Source organism: Ceratotherium simum, chromosome 13 (genome assembly GCF_057802395.1).
Source record: "Ceratotherium simum simum isolate JZ-2026a chromosome 13, ASM5780239v1, whole genome shotgun sequence".
NCBI lineage: Eukaryota > Metazoa > Chordata > Mammalia > Perissodactyla > Rhinocerotidae > Ceratotherium > Ceratotherium simum.
In genome coordinates, this window is record NC_141912.1 from 46,156,538 (window position 1) to 46,180,922 (window position 24,385).

At 45.5% G+C, this 24,385-nt stretch overlaps 1 protein-coding gene across 2 annotated transcripts in view; it reads right to left on the reverse strand.

The window, feature by feature from the left end:
- The window catches only part of CLIC5 (CLIC family member 5), a 159,462-nt gene that overhangs the window by 32,874 nt on the left and 102,203 nt on the right, over positions 1–24,385 (reverse strand). For both annotated transcript variants that reach the window (XM_004424060.3, XM_004424061.3), the window contains exons 2-4: positions 14,293–14,402; positions 10,231–10,356; positions 2,350–2,456 (exon numbers count right to left, since the gene is read on the reverse strand). In XM_004424060.3, coding sequence (XP_004424117.1) covers positions 2,350–2,456; positions 10,231–10,356; positions 14,293–14,402 — 343 coding nt within the window. The remainder of the gene's footprint in view (positions 1–2,349; positions 2,457–10,230; positions 10,357–14,292; positions 14,403–24,385) is intronic.

Sequence of the window (24,385 nt, forward strand, 5' to 3'; positions counted from 1 at the left end):
AAGAAATTGATACGGGATGTTCAGTGGAAACTGTTGCTTTGGCTTTGGGGATAAGAGAACTGTAAATATGGATAATATGTCAATACCATTTATAACTTGAAAAATCTGGAAGGCTCAGATGAGATAATCTTTCTGAGGGTGCTTTGACAAGTATGAAGGAAGATATTTGCAGCTGAGAGGAAAGGACACTGGGTGTGTAATCTGAAAACTAGAGTTGAGAGCCGGCTCTGCCCCGGACGGCAAGGACAAGCCACCGGTCCTCTCATTTGCCTCTGTGTCCTCAGCCCAGAAAGTGGCAGTAAAGCCCTTTCACACAACGGCCATGAGGCGCTGCTTTCATTTCCTATGGCTGCCACAACAAAGTACCACAAACTGGGTGGCTTAAAACAACAGAAATCTATTCTCTCAGTTCTGGAGGCCAGAAGTCCAAAATCAAGGTGTCCCCAGGGCCACACTCCCTCCCGAGGCTCTAGGAGGGCATCCTTCCTTGCCTCTTTCAGCTTCTGGTGGCCCCAAGGGGTCCGCAGCTTGTGGCTACAGTGCTCTAACCTCTGCTCGTCCTCACACGGCTTTCTCCCTGTGTCTCTGTGTGTCCTCTCCTCTTCTTATATGGACACCAGCCATTGGATTTAGGGACCACCCTAAATCCAGGATGATCTCCTCTAGAGACCCCTAACTAATTACATCTGCAAAGACCCTATTTCCAAATAATGCCACATTCTGGAGTCCCAAGTGGACACGGATTTGTGGTGGACACTACTCAATCCACCACAGGGTCCAAACAGCAACGAAGCAAGAACACCAAATATATGTAAAATATTTCCCACATCCTTCTTTTTCTTCTTGTCCCTAAAAGGCCACTCTCCTTATAGTGCCTCTTCACGCTCCTCTAACGGCTGCCATTGCCCAGAGGATAAAATCCAGTCTCCCAGGTCAGCACTGGCCACTTTTCCCAGTCTCTGTTGCTGGCGTTTCCCACCCTCCCCATGACCTCCACCCTGTGTTCCCCGTCGACTGACTCCCGCTTAACCTTTACGACCCAGTGGAAACCCCTTCAAGGAGCTTTCTCAAAGGCCCTGAAGGTCAATTCTTCCTGCCCTGAACGCCCTTGGCAGATAGTGTTTCCTTTCGCGCGGCAGTTAATCAGCTGTTCAGACTCCCTTTGTTATTTGCCTTTTTATGAATTTAAGCCTTTTCTTCTGCACCAGCCAAGTTGAAGACTGGGAAAGTGTCTTTCTCTAGTTTCTTTTTCTAGAACCTAGTTCTGTGCCTGGCACAATCCAGGTCCTCAGTAACTGTTACCGCATTACTTATTTCCCACTGCACCCACTCTGTTCCTGCCAAAATTTCTTCTCTTTCACCTCACACGCGGCTGCCTTTCCTGGTCACCTCGGTCCAGGGAGATGCCTTTCTCCTCTGAGCTCCTGGAGCATCTAGCATCTATCACCTTGTTCGGATCCATTGTGTGTTCATCTGATGGTCATTCATTCACTCATTCATTCAGTTGCATGAAGTGCTAATTCTGCTTGGCTGTGCTGGGCTCCAGGCTCCAACCTGTAAGGCTGTCTCATCCTCCCATTCGGAGGGCAAGCAAACTTTCTCATCCTTCTTTCTTCTCCTGACAGGACCTAACACAGTTCTTCAAGTGTTATACATGCTCAATTTGACAGTTCAATTCAAATTGCTGTAGCTAATTCTTAAAGGATGATGCCGAATGAGGGATTAAATGTGCTATGAACTTAAATGAGGCACTCAAACCCCTCTGAGAAGGCGCCACAAGAGAACCAGGTCCTGAGCTCTGTTGCCAAGTCCAGATGGAGGATGAGCCAGGCTTTGAGAAGCGGCTCCCCTGTACCTTCCTCATTTGCAGTCGGGAGAATGCAGAGGGTGGGGCTCTGCCTTCTGCATTCACCACCGTGGTGACTCTGCTGTTCCACCATGGCCTCTGGACAACCACCCGAGTAGTCTTTCAGGGACCAGAGGGAAGCTGGAATTTGTTATTCCAATCAGGACTGTCTGAGAATGCAGGCAAGGTCGCGAACTGGGGACAAACACACAGTGGTATGGCCGAGGCAGAACCCTACTGTGCGGTGCATTACGCTGTGCGATAAGGCAGGCTCAGAATGCAGACTGCACCCCTCCCTCCAATTCAGCACAAAGGCCCATTGGCCTCTTCTCCTGCACCAGCCAGAAGGCAGGATCTACAGCCCCCTCCCCTGCGCCGGGGGGCATGGGGTGGGCAAATAACAAGCTGGCACTGGTTCCAGGTGCTTCTCTGACCTGAGCATCTGCAATGCCCTGGGTGGGGATGGTGCTGCCAGGGGCTCTCAGTGGAGGGGAGTCACTCACCAGCATTGTTCTGCTGCTTCGTGTTTTTGATGTAGGCGGAGAACTTGGAGAAGATGTCGATGCCTGCTGTGTTGGATTCCCGATGTTTTGCAGCCAGTCTGGGGTACCTGGAATGGAATACACAGTGTTCTAGGAGCAGTGAGAGCTTGGAGCTCCTTTAAGGGAGAGCCTGTTCTCATCACGATGAGCAACACTCCTGTTTATAAGTGGATCTGCTAAACTTTTTGGATTTTTACAGCCATCCTATAGGGACAGTGGGCCTTCTCAGCCCTAGTTCACTGATAGAGGAACAGAGGTCAGTGAGGTGAGGAGAGCTGTCTAGGGGGACACAGTCTGTGGGCAGGGAACCAGAACATCATTCAGAGGGCCCAGGATGTGTCCTCCTCCTGGGACCACCAACAGGGATGCACCAATAAAAAGGCTCTAATCAAAATTCAGAACGAGCTTGCCTCTATATCCATGGGGTCCCTGACATTTCCGCTACCCACATGAAAATAACTATCCACTGCCAGGCCTGCAATTATAATCCTAGCTGCATGCAGCTAATTCTGGGAGCAAGGAGATGCTAGGCACTTTGGCATGGAGGCCTTGAAACCATTTCTCAAAAGGAAGGGTACCCACAGTCCTCTTCTAAAATGTCCTTCGTACATGTCTTATTTGTGTGCAGTAATATGATGTGGAAACTACCAGGCTCCCTCAGCAGGATGAGTGTTTCCAATTGCTTTATTTCCAGGCGTAGAGATAGATTTGCAAGGATCCAGCCCCTCTCCTTTGCACAGTCTTTCATTTTGAAGCCAGAAGAATATACGGGGCAGACTGGGGTTAGGACTCTTTCTATTGGTCCTGAGACGGAATGAGGTAAACTTGCTTGTGTGGGAATCCATGGCTTTGACCCCATTAGCACCATCAAAATGAGCAATTCTAATTTTCAAAAAATATTATCTCACAAATATTTTATGTGTATGGCCAGGCAAGGGTGGGAGGAGATGGGGGACAGTTGCTTGGTTACCATTATTATCAATTACATGGTGAATAGTTTGTGATCTCTGGGTGAATAGTTGTAGACTGTGAGCTGTTTGGTTCCTTTATGTTTAAAAAACAAAAGGCCTTTTTTTGTTTAATGTTTTAAATAATTTGAACCAAAAAGTCTTTTTTGTGTGTGTGTGAGGAAGATCAGCCTTGTGCTAACATCTGCCAATCCTCCTCTCTTTTCGCTGAGGAAGACTGGCCTTGGGCTAACACCGGTACCCATCTTCCTCCACTTTATATGGGATGCTGCCACAGCATGGCTTACCAAGCTGTGCATCAGTGCCCGCCTGGGGTTCCGAACCGGTGAACCCTGGGCCACGGTAGCAGAGCGCGCGCACTTCACTGCTTTCGCCACCCGGCCGGCCCCTTGAACCAAAAAGTCTTTAAAAATTATTTGTTGTTCTTTCATTTTCATGCTCCTGCTCATTAGTTAGGACCGTCCACTCTTGGGCCATGTTACGTGGATGTTTAATTTCAGATCCTGCCATTGGACGAGTCCTCAGAACATCACTGGGTCCAGCCCTCTGCCATCAGGTAGACACGGAAGGCATTATCCTCCCCATTCTACAGGGAAAGCAATTGAAGATCAGAGAGTTAGATGACTGTTGAAGGGTCCGTGAATAATAAATAGTGGAGAGACCGTGAGAACCTGGTTTCCCACCTATTCTTCCTACTGGATCACACCATTTCTCTGATACCAGTGAAAGCTAACCTGTATTGAGTGCCTACTATTACCAAGCGCTGTTCTAGCCCCTTTCCATGTATTGGTCATTTACTCCTCACAGTTCTACTGGTACTGTTCTTAGCCTTATTTCCCACATGAGAAAAATGAAGCATGGAGAAGTTAAGCAATTTGTTTAAGGGGATGTGGCTCGGTGGCAGAGCCAGGATTCCAACCCGGGCAGTTTCACTTTGGAAGCCCAGCTGTTAAGTTCCTTGTCCTGTGGCCGCTGGACTCTGCTGTTTACCCTCAAGGCCCCAAAGCCCTCGCTGGAGCTTGGCTGAGCGCCATGGGTGAACTCTCTCCATCCACCAGGAGAGGGCGCTCTGCATGGGTCCTGCATATGCATGCCTTCCTGAGTATAGGGGGAATTACCAAGTTCATCTGCTCTGACTGGAGGCACAAAGCAAGGTTTCCTGCAAGGTGCTAGTTAATCTGACAAGACATGGGAATTTAGGATCATCCTTCCCTATTTTGGCCTTCTCACACAGAATCTGGCATGCTCTTAGAATTGACGGCCTTAAATTATTATTAATATATACCAAGTACTCTTTGTTTTTGCTTGATAAGGTAACAATGTAAAGAAAGACCTAGAAAATGCATTTTCTTTTGGGTTTGTTAGGGTTTTTTGCTTTCTGCCATCATTTGATTAGACTTCTAGTAGTCTGACCATTTCTTCATGATCAATGTGGGCCAAACATGAGTGGGTGGTACCAAATCCAAGATGAATGACAAAGAGCTGTGGGTTCATGGAAACCATGGTAGTGCCTCCTGTTTTCTAAGCACTATGAGTCATTGAGACTTTACTTTAGCACAATGTCCCATTTGAAGTTTGTCCTTTTGGGAAGTGTGTCTTCAAATATGAATCTCACAGATTTCGGTAACTAGATTTGGGGAGGCTATGTACAGGATGTTAAGTATGTTTATTTTAGCTCTATTTTTACACTATATTTTAAATATGCAAATAAGTGGGCTACAGAGTACATTCTGTTTCTCCAAAAGGCTAGCAAAGAGTGTTTCATTCACAGAAGCATCTTTGAAATAAGACTGTGATGTGGTCTGGTGACAATCAAAGAGATGGTGAATTTGTCTAACTCAGGAGCTAGCAAACTACAGCCCATGGGCTAAATTTAGTCCAACATCTGTTTATGTACCTCCCATGAACTGAGACTCATTTTTGCATTTTTAAATGATTAGCAAAAATCAAACGAAGGATATTATCTTGTGACATGCGAAAATAATATGAAATTCAAATTTCAGTATTCATATATAAAATTTTATTGGAACACAGCCACAGCCATTCACTTACATATTGTCTATGGCTGCCTTCGCTCTACAAGAGCAGAGCTGTGACAGAGACTTGATGGCCCACAAAGCCAAAAATACTTACTATCTGGCTCTTTACAGGAAAGTTTGCCGATCCCTGCTCTAGCTAATGAAAATTTCTCTCCACTCTGTTTTTAAGATATCTTATTTCAAATGCATTCATCTTAGACATGCACTTAAGCTTCATTCTGGGAACTAAAACAGTTGGCCTCTCATCAAAAAAAAATTTTTTTGCAAATAGTAGCCAAAAAAAAAAATACAATTGCAGATGGAAGTGCCCTGGATTCTCATCCACTGGCCAAAGGCTACCTAGCCCTGAATGAAAAGACCCCATGCAGTTAAACCAGCATGCAGTAAGCACCTACCAGGGGCCTGACCCTGTCCCGGTGTTGGGAATACACTGGAGAAAAAGAGAGACAGTTCTCCTGTCCTCATGGCATGACCTTTGCTGATTCCAGGGGCTTACCTGGAGCTTGAGTGTTGACCCTCCTTTTTCTCATGAGCTGAAAAGTGGAAGGACTTCCCTTCTGTCCCTTCTCCATTACTCCTGCTTCCTAACCTCACCACAACGCTCACTCGAGAAGCAGGTTAATGCTTCTGACTTGTCTGATCCTTGACAGTGTGCTTGCCTTGCCTTGTCTCTGCTACTTAAGCAAATGATCCTTGGAGGTGGAGAGGGTCTGGCTTATCCATTAAAAGACATCCATTGGGATCTGTAGTTTGAAGACCTAAACTCAACAATTGTCTGTACAATTACATCTGGGAGACAGTCACAAAAGAGGCACTGACCTCTCTTAACTCTTCAAGCCGCCATTTAATGAGATCTTCTTACTCTATATCAGGGACTAAGCGAAGTAGTATTATCTCCTATGATAGTCCCTTGAGATCAACATCATGGTCATCGCTTTGTAGATGTGAGAATTAAAATTAGAGAGGTTTTAAGCAGTTTATCTGTAGCAGAGACCACTCATGCTCACTAAAGGTCCATGTGCTTCTCTGCATTTCCCAGCTTCTCTGTCAGGATGGGGTCATGTGACTGGATTCTGACCAATAGGATGGGAGGAAAAGCGATGTAACCATTCACAGCCTGGACCTTAAAAACATTTTGTGCGATCTTTCTTTTCTCTCTTTCCCTGCCGAGGGAGAGTTGGAGGAAATGTATTCCCAAAGCTACAAGATGGAAGAGTGCCACACTACCCAATCGGAATTTGTGTGAGCGAGAAATAACCCCATATTCACTTAAGCTGCTGAGACTTTGTTGCTCACTCGTTACTCCAGTGTAGCACAACCTAGTGGTACAAATAAAAACCCAAGTCATTCTGACTCCAAAGTCCATCGTCTCAGCCACCATGCCATCCTGGTACTGGTACTGAGGCTGTTTCTCCACCTCCCAGAGAGTTAAAAGAACATTCTTCTTTTTTGCTATTGTGAGATATTTCTTAAAATAATGAATTCAAAGTGTCTTCCAATTCTGGCAGTGTTCTGAACCCTGTTCATACTCAATACTTGCTTGCTAGTTGACTGACTAAATGACACGCCAGGTAACCAGACTTCATCAGATTACCACCCCCCCCACAAATGTTTATCACAGCATCTATGCACTAGGATTATTTTAAACAACAACCAGCTCTGGTAAAGCACTTTGAAAAGCTCATGGAATCATAGAAGTTCTGCTGAAAGGCATCTTAGAGACTATGTAGTTTCACTCCCTCATTTTAGACATGAGGAAATGGGGAGGGTCTGGGAGGGAGAGATCCTTGCCCAAGGTCGTACAACAAACACTGTTGAAAAGTGGCCAGAGTTTGGTCTCCTCACTCTCGGTTCTGGATCTTGCTAATTCTGGCCATTCTGCGGAGATGAAAGGTTAGGACCAGCGTGTCTCAACAATAATCCCAAAGATTACCCCACAGCTTCCCTGTTGAGCGTTAACTGGGTCAGTCCAAAGAAAGGGATGGCAGTTAGTCTCATGAAGAAGCTACTTGAGACTTCCTGGATTCCTCATTTTGACACAAAATGCTTTATGGGATCAAATGTGAGTTTTTAAAAAGTTGTTGGAGTGTTTGCGTGTGGTTTTTTCCTTTAAAAATAAAGCTAAGGGGAAAAAGACTCCCACAATTTCTTGGCTGCCTGGCACCTTTTACAACCAGCAGTGTGATGAGAAACATATGGCTGACCAGCGCTCAGGGAACAGTTGTGGGGGGTTTGCTGCCCCCTAGAGAACCAGAAGGTCAGGCTGCACTCCTCCAGGGGTCTCAGGACACGGGCCACCGACCTCCCAGCTCCTCGAGTCAGCGGGAAGCTGGCCGAGGCTGGTAGCTTGTTGTGGGCAGAACAGCAGGTCTCCCTTTATGGGGCTGAGGCACTGGCTTGGTGACATTTACTGCGAGGTGATTGTGGCACCTGCCCCCGTCTGACCCATAAAAAGGCATCTAAGGGACATTCCTGGGGGCTCTGGAATAGTTGAGGGTCTTACCACTAGGGCCCCCACCTCGGTGGCCTTCTGGAGTTGCGCATTTTAATAGTTTTGAGGTTCTGCTACCTGGGCGTGGTGAGTCATTGCATCACTGATGTGGCAGGAATGCACTTAGTAAAATCTCCTGCACACAACTGTAGCCCAGAAAAGGACCCAGACCAGAGGAAGCAGAGCTCAGGACAGGTAATGTGGGTGGACAGGGAAGAGAGAAGGTGTGCCCGCATCCAATACTGCTTAGCTCTATTTGCATCATGGAAATTTTTCAGAATCTGATGAAATGATGAATCTGATGATGGCCCTCCTCTGGAAGAATGTACCTGTACATGTGGGGCATACAGTTTTGGGGGTCTCATGGATCCCTTTGGTCCCAATATGGACATAGCTTTGAGACCCCTGAGTTAGAGAAACAGCCCAGGAAAGGCACAGCTGGACTGGAGATGGAGGGGGCCTGGCTAAGATGGGCTCGAAGAATCAGAGAACAGGAAGGGTTCTTGGGTCATCCTTTCACAAAGGAGGGAACTGAGGCCGAGCACAGAGAAGGGACTGGTTCAAGGGGTCACAGCACATCACTGGCAGAACTAGCAGCGGACCCCAGGCCTCCAGGCCTCAGCCCAGCCCTGCACGCCTCCATCCACCAAGTGGGCAAAGGACCAAGTGGGACACTGCTCCTCGCTGCTTCAGTCTTCCATTCCTCAATGGCCTTGACGGGAACAGTCACTCCTGAGTTTGGGTATTACCTTTGAAAGGGAAAACAACTTCACCGAGGACTTTCTCCTCTGGGTCTCCCGGGCAAAGTCTAAACTCTATTCAGTTATTGAAAACAGCATTTATTTTGTCCTGTGGGATTTCAAACCAGCACCAGCAATGAGCTCGAGCCCCACGGGAGGGTGATGGAGCCTGAGCCCGCTTGGGAATCTCCTCACTTTTAGCAAAGTGGCTGGCTGGTGTCCTGTTCAGAGCTGTGCGTGGCTGAGCTGGGTGTTATGGGTGGGGCTGCCAGCTGATTTAATTAATGCGTTTATGTCAAGTCTACACTCAGCTGCTTCCAACGAGCTTGCGGTGGCTTTCCACTCTTAGTGTGAAAATAAACTCTCCTAATGTGGATGGCAAAGAATAATTTTTAGGAGAAATGTATAAATGTTTAAGGCTTAATCAGAGCACAACAGGCGGTTTTAACTTGACAGTGATTGGCTACATGTGTGACCTTGGGCAAGTTACTCAAGGGATCCATACCTCAGTTTCCCCAACTAAAATGAGGATTATGACAGCACCTATCTCCAAGGGCACACAAAGTGAGGGGATGTAAGTGTTGACAATAAATAAAACTTTAAAATAAATGCAAAATGGTGGTTTTTAGTACTCAAGTCCCACTTATTTTACCTACTGTTGTGAATCCTTCCTACCCCGCCTCCCACTTCACAGCCCTCTGGTCTGTGTGGCCTGGACTGTCACCAAGCGGCTCCTCCTCACTGATTTCCCCACCTCCAGCTCTTCAGCTCTCTGCCTTCCTCATCTTCCCCTACCCTTAACGTAAGCCTGAAAACTGATTCTCCATCACCTTTGTGTAAAACTTTTCAGTGGCTATCCCAGGGGAGAAAGCCCGTGCATACCTTACTCTATATGTAATATTATTTTTCTAGTTTTTAAAAAGATTTGTGATTATTTTAATCCCCAATTACAATATAGTATAAAAACCAAGTCTAGTTTCCAGTAACATTTAGAGTTCATCTCTCTTCTCTTTACTCCTATTTTCCACCAGGAACAGCTTCTCTACCCAAGATGAACCCACAGCCCTCTGGTCTCCCCCCTCCCTGTACTTGTGCAGAGGAGGAGCTGCTGTCGTGTTTTCGTGTTTAATTATGGGCTCAGACCAGACCCGGTCAGATTCGTGACTGTTATTCATACCTCGGTGTGGTTTTAAGTTGTGGGGTTACCTCTCTCCTGGCTTATTTTCATATTGTCAGCCTTTCGGCTCTCGTTCTGAAACGAAGGAGCCGTTGCTCTCACTTGGGGGTCTTTCAGGCAAAGTGAAAGGGAGGAGGACTTCTTTAGGTGTCAGGGGTGCTAACCTCCCCAGTGCTGTTTGGGAGGGAGCGATGACTCCACTTTGCAGAGGATCTACCCTTGGAGTTGGACTCTGTGGAGCAGTTTGAGATTGGGGGTGAGCCCTTTGGAGGTGGGGAGGGGCGTCCAGATTCTGAAAAGAGAGTCCTCCGCTCTGGGTTGATGAGGCTCCTTGGGAAATCTGACTCCTCAAAGTAAACTCTGTGCTTTTCTAGTTCCCACAAGGACCCCTTCCTGTCATCAGCTCCAGAAATAAGCAGCCCATTACTTTGCAGGGATCAAAGTCTCCTCCAGGAACTCCTCGATCTTGTTGACATCGGTCTTCACGTCCCCGTTGAAGGTCAGGAAGGGCGGGTGGGTGCCAGGGGCCAGGTTGTGCAGGTCGGCTGGCTTTCTGTAGAGAGAGCGAGATTCAGGAGGCGGCTTACCCCAGGGCCTTCCCGTTCCGGGAAACCTGGGACTTATCGTGAATTGGACTCCCTGCACTGTCCAACAAGCCTGTCGGCAAAAACAGACCTACGATGTGGAGTGTAGGCAGGGGAGGTTGGAGAAGATTCTGAAGGGATGCGATGTGACACAGAAAGTCTGTCTGGTGGAAGTCAGTGAGACAGAAGCAAGTCAAAAGATGCAGGAGTACAGCAGTATTGAAAAAGCGAGAGCAATCACAGTTGACTATCTAAATCAGTGCCAAGCTTTCAAGACCCGGGGCAGAGGCTGACCTTTGATTTCAAAAGTGCCTTCACCAATTAGCTTAACAAAAACGCACTAGACGGAATTCCAAACTTTAAATATTAGTGAATTCAATCGCGCTTTTATACTAAGAAATATCTTCTGTATTGTTAAGGGTCTGTGCAAGAGGGAGCAAAGTGACCTTGTGTTTGACATGGGGCCCTCTTCACGCCCAAGGGTGCGCTTCTGTGCTTCCCCCACCTGGCCTGAACGCAAGAGCAGGATGGAGCAAAGCGAGGGGAGGAAAGGTTGGCAGTTAGGGGAACTGGGGAGGGAGAAGGTTGCACTGAGAAAAGCGTAAGGAAGAGAAGGAATAGTGATGGAGACTTCCACGGGCAGGGCTGGAACATCAGAGTCACCCAGAAGGCTCTCTCTGAGAAGGCAACACTTCTCGTGGGGGTCAGGGGTGGAACACATCAGATGGAGGAACTGCGAAAAAAGGAAACAACGGGAGAAGGGGAGTCTGTCATGAAACAAATTCCTGGCGTGATCAGTTAGGGAGGGGAAGAGAAGAATTTCAATTACGTGCTCCTCCCATACCCTTCCCCAAACACACACACTCTCCAGTGCCTTCCGTGGTACTTGGAACTCCTTAGACAATCGAGACCGAAAGTATTTTTAAAATCTAATTGACTTAGTCCCTTTGTTTACTTTGTGCGTGTCCCTCATTTCAGACAATGAAAGGACATTCTTTATCTTCTCCTCCTGTTTTTAGCTGACACAAGGCAGCAATGTTTGGGTTCCCAGCTGGGAAGGGCAAGCTATACTGATTTTATTTTTCAGCAATTACCTCTCTGTGGCTTAAAGATAGAGAAATGAGGTTTTTTCCTGTGACTTGAGAGAACAATAGCCTCTGGAGGGTGGCACCCTTGGGAAGTACTGCCTACGGCTGCTGAAGCTCGGCGGGACATTGCCAATGGGACGCTGGTCAGTTGCCCCCCTCTCTCTTTGTTGACCCCCTTCAGCATTTATGGTTGAAATTATATAATTAGCGTTTAACTACATATTGCCAAGTCTAACTTATGAACTATTTAATGTAGATCAGTCCTCTTTCCTGGACTGGATTGCCAGCTCCATGAGGGCAGGGAGGATGCTCAGAATATCCAACATGTGTGGGGTTCTTGCTAAGAGCCAGAGACACTACTGAACGCAAATGCTTTCCATGGCCTGCCTCACTGAATCCTCATGAGAACGCTATAAACAAGGCACTACTTTTATGTCCTTTGTACAGAAGAGGAAACTGAGGCTCAGAAAAGTGAAGTAACTTGGTCAAGGTCACTCAGCCAATTAACAGGGGTGGTGCCAGGATAAGAAATCCATTTTCTTAGAAACTGTTAAACTTCATCATATCATACATTAAAAAAAAAAATTCCTTAACTCTTTATTACGTATGTAAAATACATATTATATATATTTTATAAATATGTATATCTTATTAACTATACATATTATATATTTTTTTCTTTTTTCTTTATTTTTGCAGTAAGAAAGTTTCCTTATCTGTAAAACTGGAGTTGTGAGACTTGCCTGGCTCCCCTCAAAGGGTGTTGGCAGGATCAGATGTGATAACAGATAGGAAAGAGCAACATAAACATCTGAAGAATGCTGGGCTGGCTTTCTCTCTCATGCTGATCTCCAGCCAAACACACAAGTCCACTTTCACAGACTATAATCCAAAAACCTCCTCTTCTCCATTGAAAGAAGCTATTCCTTCAAATCATATGAAAGGCTGCTCTCTTGAGCTGTCACAGACAATAATTGCCTAGCGGATGCATGTTCCTTTATTTGACAGATATTAGCTGGGGGCCTGAAGGAGTTAGCTGCTATGGCGGACACAAAGAAACCTAAAACATGATCCCAGCCTGTCCTTGAGGGATTTAAGGTCTCAGCTGAAAGACAGAACAAATTCCATAACTGATGTGTTCTGAAGAGCGTGGTATGTGAACCAAGGAGACCAGGTTTGAGTAGTCGGGCACTTTGGGCAAGTCCTTTAAATGCGTCTGTCTCGGTTTCCTTGTGTAAAATGAAGAAACAAGATCTCCTTCACAGGATTCTACGTTATGTGATTTTTTACGGGAAAGCACTCACCAGTTGTAAAGCGTTGAGATTGTAGATACTATAACCTGGTGAAATGCTACATGATGATGCAAGGCAACATGGACGATAGGTGCTGGGTGAGTCTGGAGGGAAGCTGGAGTGATAGAGTGCTCCTGAGAGTGGTGTCAGGGGAGGAAGTCTTCCCGGCGGGGGGTGGCTGGGCGCAATCTTTCCCTCAGGAAGGCAGGGAGAGCCTCTGTGAGACAGAAGAAGCATCCTAGCCAAGGGCTGGAGGCTAGAGGGTACAAGGATAGCAGAAAGTGGTCCAGCCTGACAGAGCCACGTGGATCGGTCATGGCGAGAAGCATTGGGAGATAATGTTGCGAGGAACCAAGGAAAAGACAAAGCATCAAAGGAGGGCTTCAGATGCATTTAATCCACAGGCAATGGGAAGTATCAGAAGGTTTTCTGAGTAGGGGGAGCCACATGATTATTTTAGGAAGAATAACCTTACGATAACATCAAGGATGGATCAGAGAGAAAGAGACAGAGACCTGGAAGGATGAAGACCAGTTTGAAGAACAAAGAAACAGTCCGGCTGGCAGCAGTGGGACCTGAACCAGGTGTAGGCTTTGAGACTGGACAAGAGAGCTTGGAGGTAAGAGCTAGCACAATGGGAGAATGCCCCGGACTTGGTGACTGATTGACGATGGAGGTGGCAAGAGAAGGGAGCTGGAAATGTTTCGGTGCCTAGAAAAGGGAAAAACAAAGGAATTCAGGAGGGGAGCTGAACTCAAAGGAAAAATCACAGATACAATTTCCCACATACACATTTTAAAGTGATAATAGAAAATGCGTGTGGAGATATCTAGAAGATAGCAGATTTCTGGGTACAGAAAACTTTACATGAAGGTGACAGGGAGAATATGCTAAGCTCACCAGGGAGGAAAGTAGAGGCAAAGGATAAACACTCAGAGCGTGAGCCTGGAGCTATTCCACATTTAAAGGAAGGTGGGAGAGAGAAAGAGAACGCAAGCCTGAGAGTGTGGCTCCTGATGTGAATGATGCCTGGTATTTTTCTCAGCATTGAAGCTGCACTGTAACTCTCCATCCTGGCCTATAATCCAGATCTCCCACCCTAAGGAATACTGAAGATGGGAACAAAGCAGGGGAAGTGGTCTGGATCCCAACTCCCTGGAAACTCAGACTCTCACATCTGAAGTCCCGCTTGGGTCCCCCAGGAGGTGGTGCCAGTGCTACCAGAATGGTGAACTCTTGCATTTTTAGATGTCCCTGCCCAGCTCCGTGCCAGACACTCTTAGCTGCAGATCCGTTGTCCGTTTCCCCTTCTTCTTTGCTAATCAAACTTTGCTAATCAGGACCTCGAAAGGCTCGGGCCCAAGTGAGACACTTGCTTCTGCAGCCTCCCTGGTAACTGGAGGTCTGGCCAGTGAGGTGTGAGCGGGAGGCTGCTGGGAGCCACGGGAAGGCTTTCTCCTTCTCTCACAGAAGGTTCTCAGTTTCTGCAGCTAAACATATTCCTCGTTGATACAGCATCCTTTACCTTTTCAGATCCACAGTGGTGACATTGAACACGACTCCTTTCAGCCAGAGGATCATAAAGAGGCGCTGAGAGAAGGGACAGTTGCCGATGCTTTCCCCATCGATTCCAGCCTAGAAAGGAGAGACCGAGAGTCCTGAGTTGGCACATGCATATTAGCAAGAAAGAATATAGGATTATAACACCCAAACACTGGTCTGAGGAGAACTGACTAAATCCGTGTCCCAGCTCATATTATTCATCATTGTCTTCCTAATGTCTACGTAGGGCAATGCCTGGCACAGGGCAAGGGCTCAATAAATACATGCTGAACCAAATCTGAGTTTCCAGCATGGCAATTATGTAGAATCCTTACTTTCTGAAACCATAGAACCCTAGTATCTCAGGGTAAAAAGAGACCTGCAACATCACTTAGTCTGTTACAAATCATGTTGAACTGCCAACTTCTACACCCCCAAGTAATCATCTAGTCTATGCTTGTCTCCACTCGCCAGTAATTTATGTCTCTCAAAGCAGTCCATTCTGAGGATAGTTCTAACAATTAGAAATGCTTTTCTTTGGCTATACCTAGCCAAAATACATTCCTCTGTAGTTTACCCTCTTCTATCCTTTGGTCTTTGCTCCATGAGGATGTCATAAGTACAGATCTTCAGACTTTGACCCCATCTCCCTATATCTAGACTAGTCAGCAAGCTCAAGATGTTAATCAATACCCCACTTAGTGCTGACTAGTACTTGACCTTCAGTGTCAATAAACCATTCATTTGTTAAGTTATCCTTTTACTCAACAAATACATATTGACTATCAATTACTGGCAAGGCGCTGGAGAAAATTACACAGGAGATTAAAAAATGGGTTCACTCAGGGAGCTTATGGCCTTCTGTGGGGTGGCCTGGGGCCAAGACAGGAACACATATGTAACAACAGAAGATAACATGATTGAGTGCTGGCACACTTCTGCTCATTATCTTTCCCCTTCTCAGTACCCTCCTCAGAACAGTATTTTTTTTTTTTTTATTGCCTGAAAGGCAAGTCTACCTTTACTTCTGAGTGGGCTGCAGAGACTTGAATTCTACAAAGAATTCATTTTCAGCAAACACACAAACAAACAAAACGGTGGAGTAAGTGATCTCTGTATAATTTATTTCCACTGAGGAGTTTACTGGCCCTGATACGGTGCTTAGAGGAAGAAATCACCCACTCGCTCTAGTTGGCTGTTGGCTCCGCTGGAAACTGTAGCCCCCTCATCAGGTGGCCTGAGCATCAGGCTCCACAGACAAGGAGGCCCAAGGAGGGAATGCCCCCAGACTTCCTTGCAAAGCTGCAAATATTCCAGCCAACATTCTGGAAGGGGGGCTTGCTAAGATTTGTTTTTTTTGAAAGAGGAGGAGAAAAATGCACTCCCAAAGCTTAGCACATTATTTTCCCCCTTGAGGTTTGTTTTGCTGTGGCGTTGGGATGGGGAGGCAGAGGGGCCTTCTTTCATACAGGAGAGCCTCATTGTGCGCTTATTTCTACCTTGCAATTCACCCCCAGCAGGGGCTCAGGTTCATAATGGAAAACTGGCGCCTTTGACGGGGCTGGTTGTAGGTAATTGCTATGAAATTACAGTTATTTTACCTCTCTCTTAGCTATACCAAGAGCCCCATCCCTATTCAGTTCTCACTTTCCCTCAATGCTGGAAAGAGACCCACCCCTGAGTAGTTGAGACGCCATGGGCTCTGTTATATAAAATCTGAAAGGTGGGAGGGCACAATGTGGGCGCCACCCCTGCCTGCAGAGCTACAGGTACTGATAAAGCCACACTCAGCCAGGCAACTATTAATGTAATAATAGCTTGTGCTGACTTGAGTCTACGATGCCAGTTCCCTACGACCTTCCTGAAAAGGACTCACTTGACAGGCACCTGGTTCTTGGTCCTTTAAGACATTCTGACAAAGGACTTTTCCCCAGGGGCCACTTACAATGTAAGTGACAAGTGGAGAATTGAAAAAAAAACAACAACAAAATCAAAAGCTACATCCACATACCATCGTCTGTTTTACCTCTAGTGGTGGTGGGTGGGGAGGGATAAGGGAACTGAGGGAGGAACCAGCAAAATATTGGAATTCTTATCAGCTGGACAAAAAAAAATCAAATAATAGTAATGTTAACGATCACGAGTCATTGTTCTAAGTGCTTTACGTGTATTATTAACTCATTTATTGCTCATGTGAAACCTGTGTAGTGGGATATTATCACCCTTTTACAGATGTGGAAACTGAGGCACAGAGAGGGGAAATACCTGGCTAAGGGTCCCAGGATTGTACCCCGGTGATCGGGCCCCAGATCCAGAGCTCTTAACTGCCATGGCTGGAGTCCAACCTGAGGACCCAGACAGGTAACTTGGTCACACGAGGTCACAGAGCTGGAGGTGCTGGCGCTGGAATTGTCTGCACCCATCCTGCCTGTCAGTCCACGAGCACACAGCTGTGCCAGAGGGTAGACAGGGGTGGCTCTCACAGCTCCCACATTTCCATTATTGCCATAGATTATGATTCTAGGCCTAGTAACCAAAAATTGCCAAAGGACCAATACAAATAATATGTGAGGATTCTGTCATTCACCTCACTATCTTTGCATCTTTCTTTCAGCTTCCTCTTTTCTTTCATTGTTAAGAACACTGAACATGAGACCTATCCTCTTAAGAAATTTTTAAGTACAATACATTATTGTTGACTGTAGTCACAATGTATAGCAGATCTCTAGAACTTATTCATCCTGCTTACCTGAAACTTTATTCCCATTGATTAGTAACTCCTCATTTCCCCCCCTCCCTGCCCCTGGCAACCACCATTCCACTCTTTGAGTCTGTGACTTTGGCTATTTCAGTTACCACATATAAGTGAAATCATGCAGTATTTGTCTTGCTGTGATTGACTTAATTCATTTAGCATAATGTCCTCGAGGTTCATCCATGTTGTCACATATTTCAGACTTCCGTTCTTTTTAAAGGCTGAATAGTATTCCATTGTGTGTATACACCACAGTTTCTTTATTCATTCATCTGTTGTTGGACATTTAGGCTGTTTCCATATCTTAGCTATTGTGAATATTGCTACAGTGAACATAAGAGTGCTAATATCTCTTCGAGATCCTGATTTCAGTTATTCTGAATAAATACCTATAAGTAGGGGCCGGCCTTGTGGCGTAGCAGTTAAGTGTTCATACTCCGCTGCTGGCGCCCGGGGTTTGGATCCCAGGTGCGCACCAATGCACCACTTGTCAAGCCATGCTGTAGGCGGCGTCCCACATAAAGTGGAGGAAGATCAGCACGGATGTTAGCTCAGGGCTGATCTTCCTCACAAAAATAAATAAATAAATAAATACCTATAAGTAGGGTTGATGGATCATACAGTCTTCTATTTTGAGTTTTTTGAGGAACCTCCATACTGTTTTTCCTGGTGGCTGCACCATTTTGTACTGCCATCAACAGCGTACAAGGGCTCCAATTTCTCCATACCCTCGCCAACACCTGTCATTTGTTTTTTCCGTAATAGCCATCCTGACAGGTGTGATGTGAGATCTCACTGTAGTTTTCATGTGCATTTCCCTGATGATTAGTGACGTTGAGAATTTTTTCATATATCTGTTGACCATTTGAATGTCTTCTTTGGAGAAATGTCTGTTCAAGTCCTTAGCCCATTTTTCAGTTGGGTTATTCGTTTTTTCACTATTGAGTTGTTCAGCTTCCTCTTTTCCTCTTTCACAGCGCACAAGTCCTGTGGCCCATAAAAACCGTTTGTTAAACTCAGGGGTTAAATGTGGTGAGCTTGGGGCAGCCACTTGAAACATCAACCGAGAAGAACTAGGTGGGGCTCAATGGGATCCCAGGCCCTGAAAAGTATGATGGAAAAATCCAGATGGCCTTTGGTCCAAAGGGGCTCTGAGCAACGGAGGCTGGGGATAGGCACAAAAGTGGTGGACCAAGTTGATAATAATGTCCCCCTAAAATTCGTGTCCACCTGGAACCTGTGAGAGTGACCCTTATTTGGAAATAGGGTCTTTGCAGATGAAATCAAGTTAAGATGAGGTCATATTGGATTAGGGTGGGCCCTAAAAATGACTGGTGTCCTTATAAGAAGAGGGAAATTTGGACACCGACATACAGATGAGAAAGTTTAGAGATTGGAGTGACATGTCTACAAACCAAGGAACACCAAGGATTCCCAGCAAACACCAGAAGCTAGAAGAAACAAGGAAGGATTCTTCCCTAGAGATTTTGGAGAGCACATGGCCCTGCTGACACCTTGATTTCAAACTTCCATCCTCCAGAACCTTGAGAGAACAAATTTCTGTTGTTATAAACCACCCAGTTCATGGTAATTTGTCATGGCAGCCCCAGGAAACTAATGCAAGCAGGGAAGTGTCAAGAAGAAAATGGTGTACAGCTAATAGCAAACTTCCTGAGTTCACAGTTCTGCTCTGCCATGGGCCTCGTGTGCAAGCACACAATTGCCAGCCAGATACAACCCCAAAGTACTTCCTGTTCCCTAGATATAGTAAATTTATTTACTATGTTATACTATACTATATGCTATAAGGTATAATAAAACATAAAATATTATACAGTATATAACTTTACATATAATAATGATAATAGCATAACGGAATTACAGAGGTTGCATGATTATACACTATATGTTATGTGCCAGGTAAGTCATATTATATGTTACAAGATATTGCCTTTCATGTAGTCTCTCTCTCTCTATGGTGAGCTTGGCTACCACAAAACAGGGGCCAGGTTTTCTTTTGCCTATAGCAGCAATGAGCACTAGTGCCTGAAACTTAGCTGATACTCAATGCTGGTTAGAACAGATGCATGTTGAGGGGAGGGTGATATTGCTCCCTTTCTGTGGCTTGAGTATCTCAAAATCCTGATGCTGGCACCCTGAAGAGTGTCCTGAGAAGAAAAGCTTGGGTTGTATAACACATTATAGCAGGAGATCGTGGTTCTAGACCAATCTCTGTCACTAAATCACCGTGTGCCCTTGAGTAAGTCACCTCCCTCTCTTGGCCTCGATCATTGCACTTAAAACTTCCTGCAATTTTGTGAATTCAAGTGGCTAATGGAGATTTATTTAAGACAGCAGTTCTCAAACTTCTTGGTCTCAGAATCTTTATATCCCTTTAAAGATTGTTGAGGATCCCAAAGAGCTTTTGTTTGTGTGGATTATAGTTTCAATATTTACTGTATTATAAATTAAAGCTAAAAAATATTTTAAATATTTATTTACTTATTTATTTAAATATTACAATAATGATAAACATATTACATGTTAATATAAATAATCTATTTTAATATAAAGGAAATATATAATTTTTCAAAAAAGAAATTTAGTAAGCAGAGTGGCATTGTTCCACATTTTTACAAACTCTTTAATGTCTGGCTTAATAGAAGTTGGCTTCTGCATTCGATCTTGTGCTATTTGGCTGAAGTATATGAAGAAAATCTGGCCTCCCACAGATACATATCTTTTCAGATAATTGTGGGTATTTTTCTTTAATACCATACCGAAATTCAGTGGTGGTAGTTTCTTTTTTTCTTTTTTTTTTTTTTTTGTGAGGAGGACCAGCCCTGAGCCACATCCAATGCCAATCCTCCTCTTTTTTGCTGAGGAAGACTGACCCTGGGCTAACATCCGTGCCCATCTTCCTCCACTTTATATGGGATGCTGCCACAGCATGGCTTGACAAGTGGTGCGTCGGTGCGCGCCCGGGATCCGAACCGGCGAACCCCGGGCCGCCGCAGCAGAGCGCGCGCACCCAACTGCTTGCACCACCTGGCCAGCCCCAGTGGTGGTAGTTTCTTAACGGTTAGTTGATAGGTGGAATTTGAAACCCCATCAATGAAGTTCTTCTGTTCCACTAAAACTCATTCGTCTTTCTTACGCTTTGAATGATCTTTTACCCATGAATGATTTTGTAACATCACAAATTCGTCACTTGGAAAACAGCACTTCACTGAGTAGTGCAGATCTTCCAAATGCTGATACATTTCATGACACAGTATCAAAATATCTCATTCAGTAATGTCACCACCAAGCTCATCAGAAAAGTTTAAGAGAAGCTGCCAAGCTCACGATGGCAGATACTTGTTTTCCAATATTCTTAGTTTTCTCTTGAAAGCTTGTATTTTGTCATTGGCAATAAATACTGTCCGTTGTTATCCTTGAAATGACAAGCTCATTTAATTTATTTTCCAGGAAAAGTCCGGCAAGAACCAAGTCTGAAAAACCATAGTTTGTCTGCCAGTTGCTCTTTCGAGTAGCAGCTGTGTTCTGGAGGAGAAGCGGCTGGTTCGGCTCACAACTCAATCACACAAAACCTTTCTGGAGACAACCATTGTACGCTGGAATGCAGCTGAAGAGCTTCGTGTGCATTTTTCACTTCATCAGCCAGAATGTTTAAAAGACATTACTCAAAGGTTGAGATTTAATTACATTAGATAATTTTTACTGCTTCATCAAGGACATTCATAAATGAGACGGGCTCCTTTTTTTACACGCGCATGACTCCTCCGTTACGCCAGTGCCTTGATTTGTGCTAAAACACCAGCAGCAGGGCCCGCCTGGTGGCGTAGTGGTTAAGTTCACAGGCTCCACTTTGGCGGCCTGGGGTTCACAAGTTTGGACCCCGGGCACAGACCTACGCACCACTTGTCAAGCCACCCTGTGGCAGGCGTCCCACATAAAATAGAGGAAGATAGGCATGGATGTTAGCTCAGGGACAATCTTCCTCAGCAAAAAGAGGAGGATTGGCAACAGATGTTAGCTCTGTTAATCTTCCTAATCTTCTCACAGAAAAAATACCAGCAGCTTTACTCATGAAATGCCAACCCCAGGAAGAAATGATATTACTTTGAAAATAGTTATATTCTGGCTCCTGAAGGGGTCTCGGGGATCCAGGAGTCCATGAACAACATTTGAGAACTGTTGATTTAAGACATCCCGTGAACAGACCAGGTACAGAGAGTTTCTTCTCCAGACAACTAGGGGAAGCTGATAATTGTCCAAAAGTCACTTGAGGGCACCAAGGCCAGGAGGGGGGAAGATTTATTCAGAGAAGATCCCAGAGGGAATTGCAGGAGACAAACAGATGACATTTCAGCTTGACAGATGTCATGTCACTTATCAGTTTATTGTCTCAGCTCTGAAGGCACCTTTCCCTAAATGCTCTGTGAGAATGGGGAGGATTTCCTTTTAGCATTTCCAAAGTGGAGGCTGAAGGTAGGCTTTCTCAGGAGACAGCACTGGGGGGTACTGCAGGAGGAAGAGGCTCTCTTGCTGTCTCTGGTGTGGGCTGGGGGTCCGCATTGTGGGTATGAGGACATCCAGTAGAGCCTGCCCTAGCCACAGGCCCAGAATGTGATCCCTCTGGCACCTTTCAGACTCGGCCTGGTGATAACCTTTCTGTAGCCCTTCTGACACAGGAGCCAAAGCCCCCATGTAGCCCGCACACAGCCTGCTTGCGGCCAGTGTGTCCACACAGATCTGCCACTTACTCTGCAAGCCCCGCGGTGCGTGAGGCCTCCAGCTTCCAGTGACACCTGGATCCCACTGCACGCCTATGCCACCATCGCTGATCACCTGTTCCCAGCCTGAACTTTGGAGGGCGGCCTTTTACTTGCCCAGCAACTCCAGACCAGCTCTGGCTTAGCTAAACCAGTGAACATCTCTGCTTTCTGCTGGGCTGACATACCTTCTCCAGTGGGATTTGAACCACTTACACGTTGGTCCTTCCTTGGCTATTCTCCTTCAGCTCTAGGGTACCGTATAGAGTTTCCTTATATGTTATGGCTACTCTTTTATCATAGCTAATACTTCCTTATATTATACTTCTCCTGTTTAAACCACCATGTGGCTTCTTTCTCTTGATTGGACCCAAACTACTCTAGTTGCTTAAATGTCTGATATTTCAAAATGCAAGATTTTTAGGCTCTTTGATTCCATTAAAAGTCTGGCAAGGTTAAGTCCTGAATTAGATACTAGAAAAAAGAAACCTCAATTTTCTCCAGAAAGTTAATGGTCACATTTCAACTTTTCATTGCTTTAGCCCATGAAACCTATTCCCAAAGACTCAAATGATGAAGTAATTTTTTGTGTGTGTGTGAGGAAGATTAGACCTGAGCTAACATCCGATGCCAATCCTCCTCTTTTTTCTGAGGAAGATTGGCCCTGGGCTAACATCTGTGCCCATCTTCCTCTACTTTATATGGGACGCCGCCACAGCATGGCTTGACAAGCGGTGCATTGATGCGCACCCGGGATCCGAACCTGCGAACCCCGGGCCACCAAAGCAGAGGGCGCGCACTTAGCTGCTAGGCCACCACACCGGCCCCACCAAGTAATTTTTTTAGGTTTACAGATAAAAATTCTACAACAGTGGGGCCAGAACTGACCTCAGGGATGATATGGCCTAGCTCTTTCTTTTTACTGGTAAGAAAATAGGCCCAGAAAGGTTAGGCAGCTTGCCCATGGTTGCACAGCCTGGTCCCATGGCAGAATTAGGAATATAATTCCTGATTCCTAGCTTTCCACTATGCTAGGCTGGCTGTTATCTTACAGGAAAGAGTGCCAGAATGACAAGGGCCACAGGAAGAGGACTTTTTTTGGATCTGAAATGACTCATCTATATAGCACTAAAATGATTTATATCACATGGAAGAGAAAGAATCTTTCTTTATAATAATATTTGCAGCTGTCCACTTTTTCTGTTTAGCGTAAGTCTGATAGTATTCTTTATCACGACTTTTTTTTTTTTTGAGGAAGATTGGCTCTGTGCTAACATCTGTTGCCAATCTTCCTCTTTTTTCTTTTTTCTCCCCAAAGCCCCAGTACATAGTTGTAGAGTTGTAGCTCTTCTATATTGGACGCCGCCTCAGCACTGCTTGATGAGCATTGAGTAGGTCCACGCCCAGGATCCGAATTGGCGAACCCCAGGCCGCCGAAGCAGAATGCGTGAACTTAACCGCTACGCCACTGGGCCGGCCTCTATTAGGACTATTTTTTTAATACCCAATGGCCTATCTTTCCAATACTTTGGTTAGTCAGCCTTCGATTAGCAGGGATGGGACTTGGTGGTTTGCAGTCCACTTGAAGGTAGGGAGTTCTACCTTGAAGAAACAACATTCTGTTTCTCAGTGGTCACAGATGGCTTAACTCCCTGGGGTCACTTAGGCATTTGTCATTCAATAAAGTCAGGTAGCAAGCAAGCATACTTTTGAGGCTTCAGACAACCTCAGCATTTATTTAGAGTTGACGATAAAGGCTGAATTAGCTCTATGCGGACAGCTGCCTGTGGAGGGTAATATGAAGCATTCCAGGTGTGTCAGTCAGGGTTCCCCAGAGAAATAGAACCAACAGGATGTGTGTGTACACAGATGTAGATGTAGGTCTAGATATATATTTTAAGGAATTGGCTCACATAATCGTAGAGGCTTGATGAGTCCAAAACCTGATGCAGCAGGTCATCAGGTTGGAGACTCAGAGAGGAGTTGCAGTTCAAGTCCAAAGGCTGTCTGCTGGCAGAATCCCCTTTCCCTCAGAGGGGGTCAGTCTTTGTTCTATTAAGGCCTTCAACTGATTGCATGAGGCCCACACATGTTATAGAGGGTAATCTGCTTTATCCAAAGTCCACTAATTTAAAAGTTAATCTCATCCGAAAAACACTGCACAGAGACATCTAGAATAATATTTGACCAAATATCTGGGCACTATGGCCCACTTTACTTTTCATGTTACATAAAAAGTAAACATCACACCAGGTGAATTTAAAAATATTACCTGAGACAGATAACCCATCAATCCAGTCGTCAACACCTTAGCTCGCCAGATGGTTTTATAAACCAATGTATATATAGTTATGTAAATATCCGCTCCCAAAGGAATTTATAGGCTCCATACCCAGAGGGCTACTCAATGTAAGCATCTAAGAGAACAGGGTCCAGTGGTACCTTTGACCCGGAGTAACCGGCCTGATCTGATAGCGGCTTTGGGCCCAAGGCTGCCTACAACTTTATGTGTTGCACGATATTGCTGTGCTTGAGGCCTCTTG